This window comes from Bombus huntii, chromosome 6 (genome assembly GCF_024542735.1).
Source record: "Bombus huntii isolate Logan2020A chromosome 6, iyBomHunt1.1, whole genome shotgun sequence".
Lineage (NCBI taxonomy): Eukaryota > Metazoa > Arthropoda > Insecta > Hymenoptera > Apidae > Bombus > Bombus huntii.
This window is the reverse complement of record NC_066243.1, coordinates 16,804,228-16,824,130: the sequence shown is the minus strand read 5'-3', so window position 1 is coordinate 16,824,130 and position 19,903 is coordinate 16,804,228. Positions and strand designations below refer to the sequence as shown.

Here is a 19,903-nt window from a genome sequence, read left to right as displayed (position 1 = left end):
GCCGAGCTCTCTCGTCTCTCTTGTCTTGTTCTCGCGTCTTTGCTTCTCTCCTCGCTTCCAAATATTCCGCGCTGTCTGCGATTCTCCGCCGGAGAAAGATGGGTAAGTGCTCGACGTACGATTCGCCCGATCGAGAACATCGACTAATTCGATTGCTTGTCGCGGATCGCAGGAAGAACGCTGCCGACGCCGGTTGCTTGCAAGGTTTGTGGCGACCGATCTTACGGGAAACATTACGGGGTTTACTGTTGCGACGGTTGTTCGTGTTTCTTCAAGCGGTCGGTGCGTCGCGGCGCTCTGTTCACCTGCATAGGTTCGCGAGATTTCTCCTCTTTTCCTACCGTATCGTAATTCCAGCTGATCACGGAGACCAGATCGTCTCGCGATTCCGCCCCTTATTTTTTCAGCCGGAACCGGAGCGTGCTTCGTCGACAAAGCGAGACGCAATTGGTGTCCGTATTGCCGCCTGAACAAGTGCTTTACCGTTGGCATGAACACGGCAGGTAAGCATAATCGAATCGACTTCGATCGCGAACGCAAGTACGCCGGCCGCTACGACGTACGACGTACGACGTACGGGGCCGGCGAAACGAGATGCAAACAAAGCGCGTGTCGCGAGCCTCTTCTCGACGCGTGGACGCGACGCGATCATTATTTTTACCGCGACTGTATTGCGCTCTCCGATAATATTCTATAAACAGTCGATCCTCGGACAAAGAGAACGCCAGACGATAGCTCGTCGTTTTTGTCTTTTGTCCAGCCGTTCAGGAAGAGAGAGGACCGCGCGTACGAAACAAGATCGCATCCGTCGCGCGTCATTTCTCTCGTGCGTCGTCGTCGCCACCGCCGCCACCGCCGTCGCCACCGCCGCCACCGCCGCCGCCACCGCCGCCACCGCCGCCACCGCCACCGCCACCGCCACCGCCGTTGGTATCTCTTTCATCTTCTTTGGACCCAGGAATCGTAGCACCGATTCTAATCGCAAAGGAGGCGGCCGTCGCTGCAAATCCAACGATGCGATATCACGCGACCGACGTTAACGTCGATGATAACGGACTCTCTTTCTCGTCGATGAGACGGATCCTCTATTCTCCACGAGTGCCTACGATTCTTGTCGCTGGTAAACGAAATCGCAGAGTAGAACGGTCGCATGGTAGAAACGGTAGAAACAAAACGAAAGAGAAAAACCGGCGAGGCGATAGTATCGTACGAGGGGGACGCGCGATGCTAACGAGGCGCAATTGCTTCCAGGAGACACGATACGATACGAAGTCGCGGCACGGATATTCTTCGCGACCGTGCGAGCCGCTCGCCAGCATCCAGACTTTTCGATGCTCGCTTTCGACGAGCAGAATAAGATTCTTCGAAGAGGATGGGCTGCGGCGTTCGTTCTGCGAGCTGCGATCTGGCCGGTCGACTTGACTAATTTTCCGAAAACGACCCTCTCCGCTGACAGACACGGCGACAACGCCCAACACCATCGCCATCACGCTGTATCCTCGGCAAGAGCCACCATCTCTAATTTGCGTCCCGATCGAGTCGAGCTCTCGATTCTGGAAACCTTGATCCTCTGTCGACCCGGTAATCAATTATTTTTACGCACGATACGCGCGTCTACGATCTTCGCCAACTACCAGCACCATTTTTTCCAACGTTCCGTGCCACGACAGTGTTTTCTCCCCTTTTCTAAAGCTTCTTTCTTTTTTTCCCCCCACCCCTTGGAAATTCAGAGATCGCCGAGACGGCGAACGGCATACGTTTGACGTCGCGAGCAACGGACACCGCAGTGGACGCTCTGGTTCGACATCTTGCTGGTAGAACCGAATCGTCGGCCAGGATGGCCAAACTTATGCTCGTTCTACCCATCTTGACGGGATCCTGCCCCCGGGAACTAGCCGACGATCTTTTCGCACCTATTATCGGTGACGTCGACCTCGAAAGAGTGATCGCGTCTGTGCGCTGACTCGATCGTTCGTTCCACCCTGTGTTCGTGTATCTTCCTCCCTGTCATAAAAATCTAGTCACCGCGCCGCAACGTAATCTCCTTATTTCCCTCCGTTCTTTCCTTCCCTTTCCTTTCCCCTTCTTTTTCCCTTTTTCCCCCGTCCTTCGCAAGCCACTGCGTAAAAAGCGTTTACCACGCGAAACGTTTTCACTTACTTGCTGCGAAAATTCGTCACGGAGATGCAACAAGGAGCCAACACTGGATGAAAGAATTGCGATCGGCATTTATTTTCTTTGGCACTTTATTCACGCAAATGTAACGATCTCACGTTCGGTGATACGTACAATCGCTTACAGTAATATGGCGCATCAAAGAGGATGGAAGAAAGGCAGAGTTCGCGAAACGGTACGCGTCAACGTTCGGCGAAAATCTGCGACGATTCGTTGAGCGTTTCGTTGGTTCGCTTCGAGCAATATTACGAAACGAGTAACGATAAATTATCATCGATACGCGTTTGTAAGTAAAAAGGAAAGATGTGGAGAAGATGCGGTTAGAAAATAAACTAGATATTACCACATAGCTGTGCTATAAATTGCAAAATCTTCACACGCACACAGGAACGCGCACGCACGCTATCGTTAGTAATAAATTACAATACTCACACACGGTACGACGCATATTTTTTTTTTTTTAAGTCACGCTGTTGCGCGACATATAAATCTGTAAATTCGTTAATTATTCGTAGCTTCGTCCCAACTCGCGTTTTAACTCGCATTTCCATTTGACGTTGACACCAGAGCGAATAACGCGGCTTTTCCAACACAGCAGGCAGCAGGCACGTTCAACCTCGAAATGCTGTACGATCGATCGATCGGAGACGAAACTTTATCTTCGCCTTACGAACGTTACCGTTGTTCTCATCCACGCAAACATATCCAAAGATATCCTATAGAATCTCTTCTTATTGCACCTTGAAGAGCGTGAAAATCGATAAAACTAATCGCGTCTCGAACGAACGATCGGTTGCCAATTATCATCGCGTACACCGATACGTTCAAATTACGTTAATCGCCGACTAGCAAACTATGTAATTCCGTGCCATTGCGATGGCATTATGGGCTAAGGGTTGTGTCGCTCGGCTCTAAGAGTCCTAACGCGATCAACCAAACTGCCGGCAACGACCTCTCAGAAATCATTCATCCATCGATTAACTTATTAAAGCGAAACGGACAAGCCCCTCTCTTTTGTTATCTTATCCTCTTTTTTTCCCCTCCTTCTAATCTTACAAACATCAATAAAACTTTTTTCTATACTTTCGATATCTTTCTTCCTCGGAATGTCTGTGTAACTGACTCAAAAGTTCGTTCGGTACATACCACAGTTTGTTCCCGTTAACGAGAAGAACTTCCGTTACCTGACAGCATATGGCAGCCATATTAAGCTGAGCGGTCAAATCGGTACGATCACGCGGATGAATGTATCGCGGTGGAAACAAAGACGGTGCTACTATCATCGCTACGTTGTGGATCGACATTTTATTCGACGCTTGATTTTTCACGATCGATTCGAAAAATTTAACCAACGCCTTCAGAGTACACCGGTTCTCTATTGGCAGCAATAGTACGAGCAAGTTCAATGCGTGCGACAACTCCTGGCGATCCTTCACTCCTGCGCATACCAGAGTAAAAAGAAAAACTTTTATTTAATAAAATATATGGCAAAAAAGAGAAACTGACGCGTCGAAGTGCGCGCACGACGTTCTTCGAAATCTAGCGCATCGAATGAAACGAGAGCGCTAGTAGACCGAAAGTGGAAAACATCTTAAGCTTAACACGTTCGTAACTTACCGTGACTTTGGTAGAAAGCGTCGATAAGCTCTACGGTAAGTAGCGGTTGTGGCAGGTCACGCAACAACTTTTTCAAAACTGCCGACAAATCGTGGCACGACATGCATTTAAACAACTTGTCCATTTCTTTCGGCTTGCAATAAAAATCCATTTCCAACTGTCTGCACATCGATTCGACCTGAACGAAACAACGATAGTGTCATTTATTCCATACGTATGTACTTAGCATATCGATCTTCGTTGATAATTTCGATTTGTTGAAAATGTACTTTTTGCTTGTGTCCCCCAACGCGAAGAATACCTTCCTCTTTTATGCCTCGTCTTGTTAATTCGTTAAGAACCTTTTGAAATACCAGTGGAATATTACTCTCCTCGGACGATAATTGACTGTCTCGAAGTAAAAGAGTCGACAACGAAACCCCGAACAAGTTTCCAGCTACGAATATAACGGTGTTCAGTAATTATAACATCGAGTCTTACTTTTTGGTTAAGGAGTTTACTAGCATCGATGCGAACCTTTCGTCCGACGCTTATTCGGTTTCCGCTTTTTCAATGGTAGATTATATTTATCGAATACCGCGGTAAGTTCAAGCCACAGTAACGCTTGTAACCTGGTCAAATCTCGCTGCGTAAGCGTTTCTACTCCCAGCCGATTCTGTACATCGTCGGCCAAAGCAAGAGCTTCCGACTTCCAGATTTCCGAGTTTACTTCGTTCGTTCTACACATTTCTTCGAAACTCAAGTGACCGTGAGAGGATGTTCGATTCAACGGATGAGTAATCAAACGTTCGTCCACTGGTCTTGTTAATCCATACAGACTGCTATGACTTCGGGTTACCGTTGCGTGATTCCCCGAATTTCTTCTAAAATTTCATACGTAATCCAAATCACGTTATCAGTCGAGGCGATACGATACTTCGATTAAAATTTTGCGACCTAAAAACCTGGAAACACACCTCAACGTAGTATCCGTTGGAGTGTTCTCGATAGCGTCGCCTAAGTCCGTCGCATTTGCCACTTCGCTAGGATCGCTTCCGCTTCGTCTTTGTATACTGGGCTTCGACACGTGTATCGTTCCCAATCTCTGGTAGCTTGTCAGCTGAATTCCTTCTATAAATGAACGTAATGTGCCCTTGTGATTCTATGATTATGTAAAAAAGAATCGGGAAAAGTGTCGTTGCAACGTCAAATACCTGAATCGTTAGCAACGTCTCCTCGTAACGAATATCCGGCCCATCCACTTGAAGAGACATGTCCGAAAGGAAACACCGATCCCGATGTTATCGCCGTGTCTACCGCCGACGATGGCGCACTCGGCGTTCTACGTACCGTCTCTTTGTATTTGCAATCGTTTGGTAATTGATGAAAAACCGATACAAAGTTTGGCACGGTAACAGTACTTAAAAAGTAAAATACGATTAAGACGTCGTGTGTACGACGTGGTCACGAGCATGCAAAAGCCCGTAACGAACGAGTCTTACCTTGCATGATGGGCATCGTCGATGGTAACCGTTGCCAGTGACGGAGGCGAAGCATTCTCTGGCGTTACACCTGTTGCGGAATCTAAAGAATCGGGTGTGGCACTACGCGATCTCGTTCCAGTACTAGATGCCTAACGACGAACCCCGTTAACAAAAAATGATCGATCTATCGCTGTTCCCTTTTACAATTTATAAATTTCTATATAATATACATTTTATAATTCGCACCTCTATATCTTTAAAGACATCTCTAATATCCGGTTTACGAACACGTTGTCGTTGATTAAAACGCTGTTTCACCGTATGATTGAGCGACTTAACGCGACGTCTCACTGCTTCAGCTTGTGCTCGCGATAACGGACGTAATGCTGCGCCCAATTCGTCCGGCGGTACTTCTCTTCCAGCCTTCCATGCTTCCGTCAACTGTCCTAAACCAGCTGTACGTAACCATTCAGCTTCCTCTTCGCCGTCTTTGAAAGCCAATTTAGATTCTTTGTTAATTGATAATTGTTACCGTCAATTATAAAGATGAACAGTAATAGAAAACTACATACCATCGTAGTTACGTGGATATTCCTCTTCGAGGTAATCGTCCAACAGCTTGGTTTCCTCCATCATTCTTTGATATTCTTCCCAATACTCTAAAAGGTGGTTGTCACCTCCTATATACGTGGTTGTCTGTGACCTCTCCATAGTTTTTAAAGTTTTGTTACGTATGCTTCGAAGGATATCTACTTTTATTAATCTGCTATTTAAAAATTGTTCTGCCAGGTGTCTGAAAAAATAAGAAGACGTTTAGACTTTGACCATCGTACGATAATTTACAATGTTTCGAATCGTAATAACCATAATCGTCGATAAATTCGTAAAGACGAACGTTCAAAAACTTTATACGTCGATACGATACGTAATTTCGTTTACAACAGTTCGGATCGTGACATTTTTTTAAGAAGTTTATAATCTGCTTTTCAAAGTAGGACACAAATCAAATTAACATATACATTGCCTGGAGGAAGTATCGCTGACACTTTCAAACAATCCATGTTGAAAGAAAATGGCACGAAATACGAATAAACAAAAATTCAAATAGATTCTTACGTTATGCAAATTATACGTATTTGTCTGTCGAGATCCGAATAAGGGAAGCGTAAACATACGCATGTTCCATGAAAAGTGAAACTATGGACAAAGATTTCGAAAAATGTAAATGTTATTGTCTCTAACCTTTTTCTATGATGGAAAGTTTTGCGCGAAAGCACGCGTAGCAAGAGACTTATGAACGAAATACGTACATTTGTGAGTAGATGTGATCCGTGAATGTCCTATCATTGCTTGCACGATCATCTTATTCCATAAATAAAGCCTAAATCGACAGTGGTTGACGTGGTTGCATGAATCCTCGAAAGAAAGCATACAAAGGAAGAAACAACTCATTAGCGTTTGATCGTGCTAAGAAATTTCTTTACAACTAAATAAGTAGTTCATGCATGAAGAGATTATTTGCTACTTCCAAGAACAATTACATTCGGTGTATGCCTTTGAATCACAACCATCTCGTTAATAAAATCCTACTCGACTCGTCACTCTGAACTCGACGTTAACGAGTCTATCTCGAAACTTTAACCAACAAATTTTCGCGCCTCTGCATAATTCCCGCTTTTCCGAATTTAACTTACGTTGAAAATAGAAAACGCGAAAACGTGTTTTCACAACTTGACAACCTGTTGCTGACGCATACGATTCCCACTCGTATACTTACACACTGATTCACACCCACACCATTGCTGTTTTCGTGCTAACACCTGCGCCACCCATGCATCTAACCGTTCACGCCATCTGGTTTTCCGATACTTTAAACCATTGACTAAGTACAAGATAGACCTAATATTCGATGTGCTTCGTTTAGCTTCACTTCCATTTTCATCTGCTTCTATTTCATGACATCAAGCTTAAAATATTTACAATCCTAATCTTTTTACCATGTACTTGTTTATAATCTTATATACAATATATATTATTATTTTTGTCGTCGAACATTTCGTTTGTTTATTTTATTAAAGTCACTATATTTTCTTTTTTATGATAACTACTTACAGAAGTCATACTCAGTTTGTTATTTGGAACTAAAAGGAACTTGGAATATAGAAGTAGACTAAAATCTCAAATTCAATTTAAGCTTGGTAAAATCCAAAATGACTTCGTAAAAATCTAGAAACTGTAGATGCCAATCTATTAGAAGAATTAAGCATAAGAAGAATCTTTCCAAACTCGCGAGCGAATTGCCTTCTCGTAACAGGCGATGGGTGAATCAGAATTATCGTCGAATCAGAAATAGAACGTCGTGCAATATTGGCGACACCATACGGAGTTAGTCGAAAGCAGACGTTTAATGGCGATTCGAAAAAGAGTGGCAAATCGCTGCACTGTAGTACACAGAAGAAATATTAGCTTCACTTGTCTTACAGTCTAATACATTAAATATAAGAGTACTGTAATTTTTTTTTAATAATATTCAGAAAAAATAAATTTATTTGGTTCGTTCACGCCGTTTACAGTTAAAGGGAGTATGGGACGAAAGCTCGGGGGCTAATTAGGATGATAAGATCGCAAAAGGAGCGCTTAAAAGATACAATTGATTCATATATTTGCCTATGTCGTATGCTACTGCTCTCTTTGAACACAAGAAACGCATCTGTCCTTGTTGCACATTACAACCCTCTTTGTCTAGGACCCTTCATATAGTCTGTTCTTGCCGCATAATCTTGTGTTCTTTGTCTACGGACAAACCACGTAATGCCATCTATCCTCGCATGCCCCAAGTCGCTGTTCCTTCCACCTTCGGTAGATGGCAGCACATGGTTTGTCGCACAATCTTGTATTCTTTGTCTACGGACACACCATGTGGTGCCATCTATCCTCGCATTCCCCAAGTCGCTGTTCCTTCCTCCTTCAACAGATGTCAGCACATGATTTGTTCGTAGACAAAGAGCGCAAACTTGTGCGATAAGGACACGAATATATAAACATATTAGGCAGAGGAAGCGATACTGTGCAATAAGGACAGATATATATTTATTGTTACACGAAGACAGCGGTAGTATACGGCAAAGATAAACAATACGAGCAATACTAGACGAGAAGGTTTTGCAACGTGCGAATTTTATTGACAAGAACTGTTGAGTCAAACATGGCTGTTCTAAGCAATGGTTTGTTGATGTTTTTTTAATTTTCTTCCAAACACAATTTCAAATGCAACTTTTAAAACACAAAATTTGTGGCATGCGAATTAAGCAGAAATAAGTTTTCAATTGTTACGAATCTGGGCTTCCAGAATTTCTGCTTGGACGATCTAGCATACAACATAAATCTTAGGTAACGCCAAGCCATCCACCGCGCCTAATACTAGGCAACTCTCCATCCGCCTTTCATTTTTCTTCCGTCCCACTTATGCAAATGTCTATACATACTCATTTATAGCTTTAAGACGGGTTGTAAACGGATTTGTAAACGTAATTTATAAGAATTTCATTATAAAAGTATAGCAAGACTTACATTATTATGTATATACATTTAGACTATCGTATTTTTTCGCGTATTAATTACTTTTAAGTAGAATTGAATCAATTATTAATGGTTAAGAATATCATGAGACGCACAGAGTTAAGCTATATTATTATTAAGTTATATTAATATTCGTAATAGAGTTTATACAATTTATATAATTTGTACACTGTACATTACTGAATTATTTCAGTAAACGTTTAATTAAAGTTAATCAGCAGTTTAATCATTTCATCGCCTGCCCAACTATCGTAGTATAGTTGGCCTGGCCAATCCTAATCCTTTAACGAGAAATAAGGTAGCGGAACTGTAAAACAAAGCTCTAAAATTCGAATCTCGAAAAATAGCCTTGTTCACCATTAAGTTCGCGTAATTCACGATGAATGGGTCGTTTTCTAAAATTCCCGCTGTTATTGGAAATGACGTCACATTCCAGGCTTTCGTCAAAGTTGATATTTTCGATCAAATTGTAGGACCGCTTTTGCGATTTTGTATCAGGAAAACATGACGTCACAGGAAGTGGCACGAATCCGGCGATTTTTGGAAATGACGTCATATTTAAGGAATTCTGGCGATTCACGAACCAAGGTTTTCGATGTTTTTTTATCAGGAAAACAGGACGTCACAGGAGGTGGAGCAAATTCAGCGATTCTGGAAAATGACGTCATATCTAGGAATTGTGGCGATTCTGAAAAATGACGTGACATTCTAGGAATTTGCTTAAATTTTACTTCAATTTTCGAAGCTTTCGAAGATCTCTTATCAGGAGAACATGACAGCATAGAAGTTGGCACAATTTTTACGATTCCCGGAAATAACGTCATACTCCTGGAATTTTTCGGAATCGTCTTGGGTGATCCTAATTATTTCCCAATTTAATTTTTTGTTTTGTTTAGGATTTCGGATAGTGAAAAATATAAATAACAAGATTGTAAAATGCTGTTAAACTATTCTGATTTATTGAAACTCTTTTTAAATACACTTTGTATAATTATTCTACAATTAACAATCTCATTTTTGATTTGTATTATATAATGATTTCCAAGAAGATCATTGCTTGTTTGTTGTTGCTGGCTGCTTGTAGTATCTTGAATGTTGTTTCTTCTCTCAAAACAGCTTTTCTGTAATGAACATAGAAAAAGCAATTTATTCCTAATGTTCAATTAAAGTTTTAAACAGTTTATATATTTTTTATATATAGCATATTAACAAGAGTAATACTACAGATATAATACCACAGAAGTATTTTTATAAAAGTAATTATGTATATGTGAATGAAAGGGATATCTCCAAAAAAAAACTATTTTGATAACTACTGGGAAAAGATAATTATACAGAACCTGGCATATTCTACTATAACTGCAAGATATTCTATAAAGTTTACTTTGTAGCAAGTTGTTTTTGCAAAAATGTTAGAATATGAATTTCATCATAATGTAAACTAGTGAATGTAGAAATAGATAATCACGATTAGACTCTAGATATTGATGCAAATTCACATTTTTGAGAATACAATTACAAAAGTAGAATCTCAATAGGAAATTGTTTTATCTACCAAGTATTATAGGAAACACTCTTACCATTTTCATGTCACTTGAGTGTTTATCCATGCCAGTATATATGTATAATGTCACGCTCATATATTATCACGTCTATCCTGTCTTTAGTCAATGCTTCAAACATTCAAACCTTACTTTCCCTCTTGGTAATTTCCAATCACGATTAACCATTAACTTACTTGTCTGTAACATTGACTTTTTAATTATAACTAGTTAAAGAATACGAATAGTTTATGACAATCGCAAATTGACGTGAATCGCATCTACGAGGTGCGTGTGATTCTTGTTTAAGAAAAAAAAAAAACAATGTCTAGCGAAGATACATGGAAAAATGAAAAACAAAATAAAATAGCGATTTTTCTAAAAAGGCATAATTCTTTTATTTTAAATTATTATTACGTAACGGATCGTAATATTACTTTAAACAGTATACCATCTTTATCATCTCTAAATGCAAATGGTACCAATATGATGTCACATAGAAGATCAAAGAAGAACATATAAACCTTATGTACTAGACTACTCTTAATATATATATACATGTATATATGTATATACATACATATATATAATATAATGGAATTTTTTCATGTTCAACTCCTATTAGCACGGTTGCCCCATCCTCTTCTGTGTGTATCTTTATATTCATCCATGGCACGTAACTGTCTCAAGGTTTCTGGATCATCAGCTTCGATCATTTCTTCTTTTTTGATATCATCTTCTTCATTATTCATTCCTTGTCTGTTTACTAAATCTTGCAAGCATTTTGAATTTGTTTGATGCTGTTGCGAAGGATCGGGCCAGCTAAGATAAAAATACATTGAAATATTTGTTAAATCTAAATTAGTTAAAAGCATTGATGTACAACTGTACAACTTTCTACTTACTCTCCTTCTTTCACTCGTTGGTCATAAAATTCTTGAACGGTAAGAACAGGTAAACTAGGATAACCAACTCCAAACACCTTTTTCTCTACTTCATCTCGAGTGATAATAATTGGTTGCAGTTTTGGAGCAGGCGGTTTACGTTTTTGCGAAATCTGGGTGGACATGGTTCCAGATTTTCCCATGTTTTTCATATGTTCCAAAATTGGCTTTTCGGCTGCTAACGAGTTCAGTTCTTCTATTGTCAAATTTACGTATAATTTGATAAGCATTACGAAATATTCTCTTTTAACCTCATCATCTATGTTTGGATCTGACAGACTTTTCTTTAAAATTTCCAAACGCGATTCCAACTCTTTTTGCTCCTTGAATCTCTGTAGTTTCGTGTTTCGTCGATTTACCTACAAATATAATACATATGCATGTAGTAGATGTATCATTATGAAGAATATTTTAACAGTAATGATCTTCAGAGATCTGTAAACCTAGAATAGACTTACCATTTCGGTAATTAATTCAGCATTCGTTCGAACTCTCTCGGATACGCTTTCTTTCTCACGCTCCGGATTAATATCGGGCACTTCGATGTTGGTCAAACCATAAGTCTTAACGCGTTTCAAAAAATCCACGAAATAAATTTCAGCTACGTTAACGATGTGCAGTCGATCATCTGCGTTACAAATTTTTGTAGCGAGTGTACCGAGGAACGCTGGCAGTAAAAAGTATTTGATGTTTTCCGTAGCCACTTCTTCGAAACTTTCATTTTGGCTAAACATATCGACTATAGAAACTAGTCTTGTAGCTTGTTCTAACATATTCATGGTACGTTTGATATCAGACTGGCATATAGCAAAAAGAAATAAAAAACATGTATTATGTATGTATGTAGGAAAAATACAAACTGTTTGTGCACATTTAAAAATTTGTGATATTTAATTCGAGCGCAGGATTTTTATGAACAACTGTATTTCCGACCAAAATTTGAAGAAACGCAATTTGGGGAGCAAAGAGAAGATCCTAAAAAGAATTATACATAACTGTTGACAATTAGTACCTGAACTTTGGAACTGTTGGTAGGTTCGTCTGTTTTATTGATATTATTAAATAGCTCAAACGCTTTGTCGAATAATTCTGATAGCGTTGCAGCATCTCTCCCGTCATTTTCTGAACTCGACAAATTTTCTTCCGACATAACTATCGTTTTGACAGCTGTCGTTTGATACGTAACAAAGATTAAAAAGGTTATGTATGATTGTACGATCGTACAACGCAAAACAAGCATAACATCCTGAAGTTGTAAGCATAGCGTAATCAACTTCGATAATAAAAACAAAATATGTATCGATATGTTTGGCGGTTTAGTTCAAAATGTTTCAATCTGAAAACGATTCAATGTCAGGATATAAATAAATTAAACACAAATTTCTTCTTTTGATCTATTCTTTTTTCTCTCTCATTTTAGTTTTATTTCCATATGTTTACACGATTATTCTTTGTTTACCAATTTCGGAGTTAGTTTAAATGTAAATACGTTCTCTTTCATGATTATATGATTACATAAGTTGATTACGTCGTTAAAAGTCACATTTAAAATAAATAAACATAATTTCTATATTAAGAAAATAGAGAGAGAAAGAGAGAGGGAGGGAGAGAGAGAGAGGGAGAGAGAGAGAGAGAGACAGTAAATAATTGTTCCACTAATAGGTGAAAAAATCGTTGTATCGATTGCAATATTTATAAGTAATTGACATCCTTTGCGAGGTTTAAATATCTTCCCTATAGATTTTTTAATCGCAGTAAGATGTATACTTGAAACAACAGGTTGCTTCCGTTTTTCATAAATTGAGCTATTTACAAATCGTGCGAATCTCCTATGATCCAACTTCATGTGTATAAAGACTGAAGGGTAGCTCAAAAGTATACGTAACTCAAAAAATTTACAACTATTGCGATAACGCCTTGCATTGTTTACAATTTTCCATTCGTTCATCGAATTCCTCTATTTGAAGCGTCATTTCGAAAAATTTGTACTTATCGTGAATATTTCTAGTAGCAGTACGCAGTATATTGTGAGGACTCGCACCTGGTTCTTCATAGGAAAAAATGAAAAAGAAAACAATTCGTTTAGACTGAAACAAAAACTGAAACTGCTAATGAAACAAGAGCTCGAATGCGCTTACTTATTGCAAGATGCGCGGATAACGCGGTTTTATCCAGTGAAAGCGCCCAGATACGAAGATTATGCACCTTCATCACACCTTCGATTTGCATAAATGTACTCTCCACTTGAGAATATTCAAATCCTTTTGGAATTCCTTCCATTAAAACGTTCATCACGTCTTTGATTATTGCAACCGTGGTTAATATCACCAACAGTGAAAAGAGGAAAGTGCAAATTGGATCGACTATGCTCCAGCTTGGCTGTAATTGTTACCAGTGTGTATTAATTTCGCGTTCATGAGAAAATATTGGGAAAAACTATTGCGTACATATGCATATATAGCTATACCTTGAAATAAATAACCAATGCTGCAACGAAAACCCCTATGCTTTGTATGAAGTCTCCTAAAACGTGAATAAAAGCAGCGCGAACGTTGATATTTTTCCTCTTGTGTAACGGATTTTCCTCATCGAGTCTCCCGCTGTCTATATTTCGATTCGGTTTGTCTGAACCATGTCCATGACTATGGCCGTGCTCATGCAGCGATAAACCCATTCTGCGATATAAAAATTGTATCGATGTTACTCAAAATGTATTACATCGTGACTGCGATTGATTTGATCTATCAGTTCGACAATTTCAATTGAGTATAATATATCACTAACACTAGATTTACCACAACGCCAACGCCAGAGGTAATCAACATGACGGTGGTATCTAGTTGGAAACTTTTGTGAATTATTCTCTCGACTGCCAGATAAAAAAGAATTCCAGTAACTACCCATATTAGTAAAACCGACGTCAAGGCTCCTATCACCTGCGAATAACGATGAACATATTATTGATGGTGTACGTACGTGCACGCGTGCGTGCATACGTGCGTGTATATGCGTCTGCTAGCAAGAAACGAAAGAACGAGAGAAGACAATGGAATAATAATCAATTTTGAAATAGCAAATCTTTTACACCTACTTCCGCTCGATACCATCCAAAAGGCATTTTTTTCGTGGCTGGTCTACTAGCTACCCATATCGAGAATAAGGAGATCATAAACGATGCAAAATCGGTTAACAGGTGCGCAGCATCTGTTGCGATCGCCAAACTATTCGATAATACTCCACCTGAAAGGCCGAGCGATCGTTCCATTTAAAAATAACCATTAGCTTCATTTTTTATCTAATTTTCTTGAACATTTATCGTACAAGTATTTCGCTCTTACATCTACATGATGATTACCTACGATTTCTGCTATCATAAAAATTACGCACAGCGTACTAGCAAGCAGTAATTTCTTTCTCGCCTTTTTATCGATCTCTTCGTCCCTTTCTCTGTGACAATGGTCTTCTGGTACAGCTAGAAAAACATTTAACAGAAAAATGATAAAGATAAACTTTTTATCAGACATTGATCTGACAGAATTTTGGTCGAAAGATAAATGTCGAGACAATACAGTCGCTCTGATACACCAAGACAAACATGTGAATATACTAAAATTACGCTAATGTTCCGCTTGAATTAGCTACCGGCTTTATAAATTTTCTTTTTGAGACTGCTGGTTCAGGTGGAAAAAAAGTCAATTTTGTTACATTAAACGTCGCTTGATTCACATATACGAGCAATAACGTTTATGTGGTGAAATCTGAAGAACTAGGACGTAAGGTAAAATAAAGAGGGTAACTTGTAAAAGTAGGGCGATCTAGAAATTGATAAAGCTAAGGAGCTGTAGATAATCGATAAATCCATTTAGTATTATAAATAAGAAGATAGCCTCTATAACCATTCGCCTGACCTGGAAGTCGATAGGATCTAAATTTGGAAGAATCTTACTGGAAGGAGTTTGTTGGAAATCGGATCCGTTGATGCCGGTAGCGGTGACATTAACTGCAGTCGCCGCTGTTTCGCTAATTTCATCGACCGATGTAGCACCGCCCTTCACAACCGTACAACAACCAGAAAGCTTGCCGTGCACGCAAAAGATCACCTTCCTCGACGAGGTCTCCTCGTTCTCATCCATCTCATTGTTATTCGGTGGAATGCTCGTCCCATATCCGTATACAGCCTTGTCTTCGAATCTAACCAGTAAACAAAAGAACCAATTGATTTCTGTCTTCTATCGTGCTCGTATATTGTTGCAGCCACGTGCAGTAAAACAGAGTCGATGAACGTGGCGATCACGTACGCGATCAATTCCGTGGAAATGGTTTCTGTCAAGTTATGGAACGCGGGACTCGTAATACATTCTGGTTTCTCTTCGTTTTCATGATATTCTATACCGTTATCGTCCATCTGCTTTCGTCACTACTATTTGCACACTACTATTACCAATTAGATAATCGAAACTAAACTATTCTTACGATCCTCTGGCCCGTAATGTTTTCCTCTCTCCTTGTTTTCGTTCACGCGGAAGATAACTGCAAACGAACGTTAACGATTACAACCGAATTTATTATCATACTTAATCATTGCTTGATTTCTATTACACTATTGCCATTTTATAATCTAAATCGGAGATTTATCACGCAAACGGATCAAGTCGAAAGTACGAGGTTCTCGGTTTTCGTTAGAAAATCGAGGAAGATAGAAGAAAAAAAAAGAAGAAGGAGAACAAGAGAGATACAGAACATTCCAGACGCGTGTGAAGGGGGCTTAAGGCGGTGGAGCTCGATCGCTTAATCCCGCTTTGGCCCGATCTGTGTCGAGCGTCCCTGAACGCGTTATCGTGAGAAAAAAATTTCATTGTCGCGAATAACTCCTATGTAGATAGATCAAAGCAGAAATAGATAGATACGCATTTGCACGTCTCTCTTGTTTCGATCGTTTGCTGAAAAATCCAGCATTATTTCCACGTATAGATATTATAGACACATAGACCGATAGAGAAATATCGTTGTTTACTATTGTTATCTATTGTTTATCGATCACGATATTTCTTATTGTTTCTTGTTTTTTTTTTTTTTTTTTGTAATTAGAGTGGTTAAAGATTGCCGCCTAAAATTCAAAGGGGAAAACTCGCGCGAGATAAGATCGAAAGTAGGAGAGCGCGGCGCAAGCAATTCAGGGAGAAAAGTCGGCGATGAGGTGGAAACTCCCGCTTACGTGAGATCGCGCGTGATCCTCTTAACGATCGTTATCGTTTCTCACGTAGCTCGCTATCTAACAAGATATCATCGAGGATAACATGTGCAAATGCGCATTCGTTAAATCGTTATCCGTAAGAATGACTTCTCGCGACAAAAATTCTACGATTCCGGCTAACAGTAATGCCGTGTGCAAAATCATTCGGACGAATAATACATACACGGTATTCAGGACCGTGTTATACGCGACATATACTTTAATCACACTGATTGCTTCTTCCAATTATATTTGATTGGATTGACTTCCGGTATTTCTTGTATTCTTGTCTAATAATACTAAAAATACAAAGTGGTAAAGACGAATAGAATTTTTTGTAGCGACATGCGTCTATTTGCTCGCCAATTCGCTTTTCGAGTTATCTCAAAGTATTACCATTCCGAGATTTACAACTTACAACGAGATTTACTGCAAATGTAGCTAAACGTCAGGTGATCATGACCGACTGCGCATAAATAGCAAACGTACAGTCGCATCTCTGTCACGTTCAAATACCGTGTGAAGTACCCAAATATTTTTTCTTCTTCTTTGCGATAGATAGATGAACGAAATTCACTTGCTGCTTTATAGTATGACATACGGCATGGCTGTCAAGACACGGACGCGCCTTCGAGTTTGATTTTATCGGTATCGAAGTTATGGTGAGTTGAGCATGTAGAAATGATGTAAGAGAAAAAGTGATTTAAAAAAAAAAACAAATAATTGCTCGAAAGTAAACGGAATAAGTGCTCGGAAGTCGTAGAATTTTGATAGAAGAATTTGGCGTAAGCAGAGAGGTCGAATGTTTCTCCTATGTAACAGAGTGGTCGAGAAACTAAATAATTAATAATATCGTTGTCCCATTTCTTTAATGAAAGATGTATTTTTGGTAAAAATCATTCGCCAGGATACCGTGACGATCTTTGTAAGAACGAACGTGTAATGATAGCGTGCGGTACGCTGCGCGACGACGTGATGCGACGCGGTGAATTTACTAGGTGGAAAGAGGTGGGAGAGGCGATTCGATCCGACCCGATCCGAATCGATCCGATCGAATTCGAAAGGGATGTTCGAACTCACAGCTTGATCCTTTCCTCGTCCATGATCCTCGTGCTGCGGAGGACTGCGTGTATGTGTGTGTATGCGTGTGCGTGCGAGCGTGCGGTAGACAACAGCGCTGATCGTGACGTGCAATGAATAACCAAATCAATTCACCGTTCGGTAGATCGATCAAAAATATGTTAAAGAAAAGCAAAAGGGAGAGAAAACGAAGACGCGACGTCGCGACGCGGCGCGGCGCGGCGCGGTGGTCAAACCGAACCGATGGGAGCGATACGAAGCGATGCGACTCGTGGCGTAGCGAGGCCAGGTGAGCCGACCCGGGGCAACGAAAAACGGACGCGACGCGAACATACAACCGAAAGTCGACAATTGTATTAAGTCCTCGGCCGATCAGAGATACGTGAATAGCCCGTGCGCGCGTCACTAGTTGTATGAACAACGCAAACCGTTTGCCACTTCATCCCGTCTTTTAGTAGAAAACCCACTGTCCAGCCTCGTCCGTTTGTTTTACCAGATAGCTTAACTCTCGATCAGTTTCTCCTCGGCTCTTCCTCTCTTTTCCTCTTGCTCTTTTCCACGCTATCCTTCTCCATTCCCTCCCCCACTTTCTGCTTCAAGATCGCTCTCTACCGATTTCCTTCCTCCTCTTTCACCCCTTCTTGGCTCATCGGTTCCCCCACTTCTCGCTTCCTCTATCTGTTTCTGCCTTTCAAACTTCCTATCTATTCGCCGTTCATTCTATCTTTGTTGCGCTTTGCGCACGATAGCCTCGTGCCTCGATGTATCGCGCTTTCCTGTTTCTGTTATTTCCTGACGTAGCGTTGGTTACAATTATCATTTTAACAAACTATCCTGGTTCTCCGAAATTTCTATCATTCATCGATCCGATCTATCGATTGTTCGGTGAGACGGATGGACTCGAAAACTATCGCGATTGGAACTTTGTTCGATCGATCGATCGTATTCCGTCTTTCTGTCTTTATTCTCTCTTCCTTTTTCCTTGCCTAGAAGATTTCGCTCCATTTGATTTCTCGTGCTCGATTTCGATTATAGAAACGAATCTATTGGGAAACGCGCGTAAAAAGTTCATGATAAAATAGTCTGTAGCCGCGGGTCGAGAAATTCGTATTCGCAATTCATTTAAATTGCGACTTTCCTTCTGATGTTTGAGAACTAACGATCGTTTTACGAGTCAAGTGTATAGAAAAAATCCAATTTTTTGAAACTCATATTTAGCCAATTATTTTTTAAATACAAAACCACTTTTACTTAAATTTGAATAAACAAAACTTGAGCTTCAACAGAGTCAGCCGTATTCTTGACAAGTGTACAGTCTTTTTTTCAGCGATTAATCCGATTCCAGTTTGTAGCGCGCAAATGTTGTGCTGTATTTCTTGTTGTATTTAATCACATTGTAATTACTTACTTTTTGCAGAGAAAATCTCTTCGAGGTAAACGTGTGTTCGATGATATAACTTCAAAAAACGATAATGTACCTGTGTGTACATGTGTGCTTACAGGATCTTTTCTTTCTCTCCTCTTTTTCATTCACCTTTCAACTTTTGTCGTAAGCAAGATGAACTCGAAAATAAAAGTAAATCGTCATTAGAAGAAGTGCGAAAGATTCGTTTCAAAAACCATTATACCAGGATTTTATCGAATGAAGTTCGAAGAAGGAACTACGGAAAACTAAGAACAGACTTTTGGAATGCGAACATATTATTAAAACATATTATTAAAAATAAGGAAAATGAAAAAGATGAATTGAACCTCTGCGTTAAAAATTTATATAAAAACAATCGTGTCGTTAATGAACGTAAATTAACCCGATACGTTACTGGTTAAGTTATCGTTTCATCGATTGATCGCCTCTTATGTATATTTTCATTGTAAACAATTTATAGTTACAGAAATGTACATACTTATAAGCCTCAAATTCTTATAAACATTAAAAGACAAAATGAAATTACGTACGATATATGATTGCTTCGAATAGCTTTATCCATTCTTGTGACAAAAGGCAGGTTCTTTCTCTTAAGAAATACAAGTCTTTCTTCCTTTCGATTTCACCAAATAATACGAATAATGTAAACAAGAAGACATTAACCGCTATACATGTCGGAAAACTTGTCTCGACCGCTCACCGCGCTCGATCTATCGCAGTTGTATGTTTTTCTATCGACGAAAGATGTCATTACTAGCCAAATAAGATGTATTCTTTCGGAAATGTTTTTACTTTATAAATTAATCGATTGATCTTTTTTTCTCAGAGTGACAATTTTGATATAC

The 19,903-nt window shown here is 39.7% G+C and overlaps 4 protein-coding genes and 1 long non-coding RNA gene across 17 annotated transcripts; 2 read left to right on the top strand and 3 right to left on the bottom strand.

Annotated features, from left to right (window-relative positions):
- Positions 1 to 147: 147 nt before the first annotated feature.
- On the top strand, positions 148 to 2,493 carry LOC126866823 (photoreceptor-specific nuclear receptor-like; the record flags this gene model as incomplete). The annotated part of the gene is made up of 5 exons (XM_050620779.1): positions 148 to 313; positions 408 to 503; positions 761 to 1,120; positions 1,252 to 1,581; positions 1,731 to 2,493. Coding segments are annotated over 5 exons (1,185 nt in total), but the record flags the coding sequence as incomplete, so codon positions are not given.
- On the bottom strand, positions 2,229 to 7,137 carry LOC126866261 (rho GTPase-activating protein conundrum). Of its 3 annotated transcripts, XM_050619619.1 has the most exons (12): positions 6,950 to 7,065; positions 6,566 to 6,636; positions 6,372 to 6,452; positions 5,828 to 6,048; positions 5,502 to 5,743; positions 5,274 to 5,404; positions 4,986 to 5,191; positions 4,749 to 4,902; positions 4,309 to 4,655; positions 4,062 to 4,228; positions 3,793 to 3,970; positions 2,229 to 3,613 (listed from the first exon to the last, which is right to left on the bottom strand). In XM_050619619.1, the coding sequence occupies exons 4-12, from the start codon at positions 5,964 to 5,966 to the stop codon at positions 3,237 to 3,239; spliced, it is 1,941 nt and encodes a 646-aa protein (XP_050475576.1). In that variant the 5' UTR covers positions 5,967 to 6,048; positions 6,372 to 6,452; positions 6,566 to 6,636; positions 6,950 to 7,065; the 3' UTR covers positions 2,229 to 3,236. The 3 variants fall into 3 exon arrangements, with proteins under 3 accessions (XP_050475576.1, XP_050475575.1, XP_050475574.1); XM_050619618.1 differs by lacking the exon at positions 6,372 to 6,452 and having other exon boundaries at positions 7,033 to 7,137; XM_050619617.1 differs by lacking the exon at positions 6,372 to 6,452.
- LOC126866283 (uncharacterized) lies at positions 7,033 to 9,771 on the top strand. Its single transcript, XR_007689829.1, has 2 exons — positions 7,033 to 7,166; positions 7,383 to 9,771. It is a non-coding gene; the product is annotated as an uncharacterized LOC126866283 (long non-coding RNA).
- Positions 9,772 to 12,560, bottom strand: LOC126866271 (immunoglobulin-binding protein 1). 4 transcript variants are annotated; one of them, XR_007689827.1, is made up of 6 exons: positions 12,332 to 12,560; positions 11,778 to 12,116; positions 11,281 to 11,678; positions 10,956 to 11,197; positions 10,415 to 10,588; positions 9,772 to 9,955 (listed from the first exon to the last, which is right to left on the bottom strand). XR_007689827.1 is itself a non-coding variant. In XM_050619643.1 (5 exons), exons 1-4 carry the CDS (start codon positions 12,557 to 12,559, stop codon positions 10,987 to 10,989), a joined length of 1,176 nt encoding a protein of 391 aa, XP_050475600.1. In that variant the 5' UTR covers position 12,560; the 3' UTR covers positions 9,772 to 9,955; positions 10,956 to 10,986. The 4 variants fall into 4 exon arrangements, 2 of the variants coding, with proteins under 2 accessions (XP_050475600.1, XP_050475599.1); XR_007689828.1 differs by having other exon boundaries at positions 10,415 to 10,576; XM_050619643.1 differs by lacking the exon at positions 10,415 to 10,588.
- Positions 12,561 to 12,699: 139 nt separating this feature from the next.
- Positions 12,700 to 19,820, bottom strand: LOC126866266 (zinc transporter 2-like). Of its 8 annotated transcripts, none has more exons than XM_050619637.1 (9): positions 17,633 to 18,119; positions 15,784 to 15,849; positions 15,266 to 15,510; positions 14,675 to 14,791; positions 14,411 to 14,559; positions 14,104 to 14,255; positions 13,787 to 13,994; positions 13,458 to 13,698; positions 12,700 to 13,366 (listed from the first exon to the last, which is right to left on the bottom strand). In XM_050619637.1, exons 3-9 carry the CDS (start codon positions 15,450 to 15,452, stop codon positions 13,221 to 13,223), a joined length of 1,200 nt encoding a protein of 399 aa, XP_050475594.1. In that variant the 5' UTR covers positions 15,453 to 15,510; positions 15,784 to 15,849; positions 17,633 to 18,119; the 3' UTR covers positions 12,700 to 13,220. The 8 variants fall into 8 exon arrangements, with proteins under 8 accessions (XP_050475594.1, XP_050475590.1, XP_050475591.1 ...); XM_050619633.1 differs by having other exon boundaries at positions 15,793 to 15,849; XM_050619634.1 differs by lacking the exon at positions 17,633 to 18,119 and adding an exon at positions 15,919 to 15,944 and having other exon boundaries at positions 15,793 to 15,849.
- Between the last annotated feature and the right edge of the window lie 83 nt (positions 19,821 to 19,903).

What these genes read in the sequence shown, in the direction of transcription:
- LOC126866261 (XM_050619618.1), bottom strand. Translation starts at nt 5,966, where the DNA reads ATGGAGAGGTCACAGACAACCACGTATATAGGAGGTGACAACCACCTT. An exon ending in CCAACGGATACTACGTTGAG is followed by an intron (nt 4,656 to 4,748) that starts GTGTGTTTCCAG and finishes ATGAAATTTTAG; the next exon opens with AAGAAATTCGGGGAATCACG. An exon ending in CGCTTTCTACCAAAGTCACG is followed by an intron (nt 3,614 to 3,792) that starts GTAAGTTACGAA and finishes TGGTATGCGCAG; the next exon opens with GAGTGAAGGATCGCCAGGAG.
- LOC126866271 (XM_050619643.1), bottom strand. Translation starts at nt 12,559, where the DNA reads ATGCTTGTTTTGCGTTGTACGATCGTACAATCATACATAACCTTTTTA. An exon ending in CCAACAGTTCCAAAGTTCAG is followed by an intron (nt 12,117 to 12,331) that starts GTACTAATTGTC and finishes GCTATATGCCAG; the next exon opens with TCTGATATCAAACGTACCAT. An exon ending in CAACGAGTGAAAGAAGGAGA is followed by an intron (nt 11,198 to 11,280) that starts GTAAGTAGAAAG and finishes TTTTTATCTTAG; the next exon opens with CTGGCCCGATCCTTCGCAAC.
- LOC126866266 (XM_050619632.1), bottom strand. Translation starts at nt 15,724, where the DNA reads ATGGACGATAACGGTATAGAATATCATGAAAACGAAGAGAAACCAGAA. An exon ending in TTGGATGGTATCGAGCGGAA is followed by an intron (nt 14,256 to 14,410) that starts GTAGGTGTAAAA and finishes CGTTATTCGCAG; the next exon opens with GTGATAGGAGCCTTGACGTC. An exon ending in GGCGTTGTGGTAAATCTAGT is followed by an intron (nt 13,995 to 14,103) that starts GTTAGTGATATA and finishes TTTATATCGCAG; the next exon opens with AATGGGTTTATCGCTGCATG.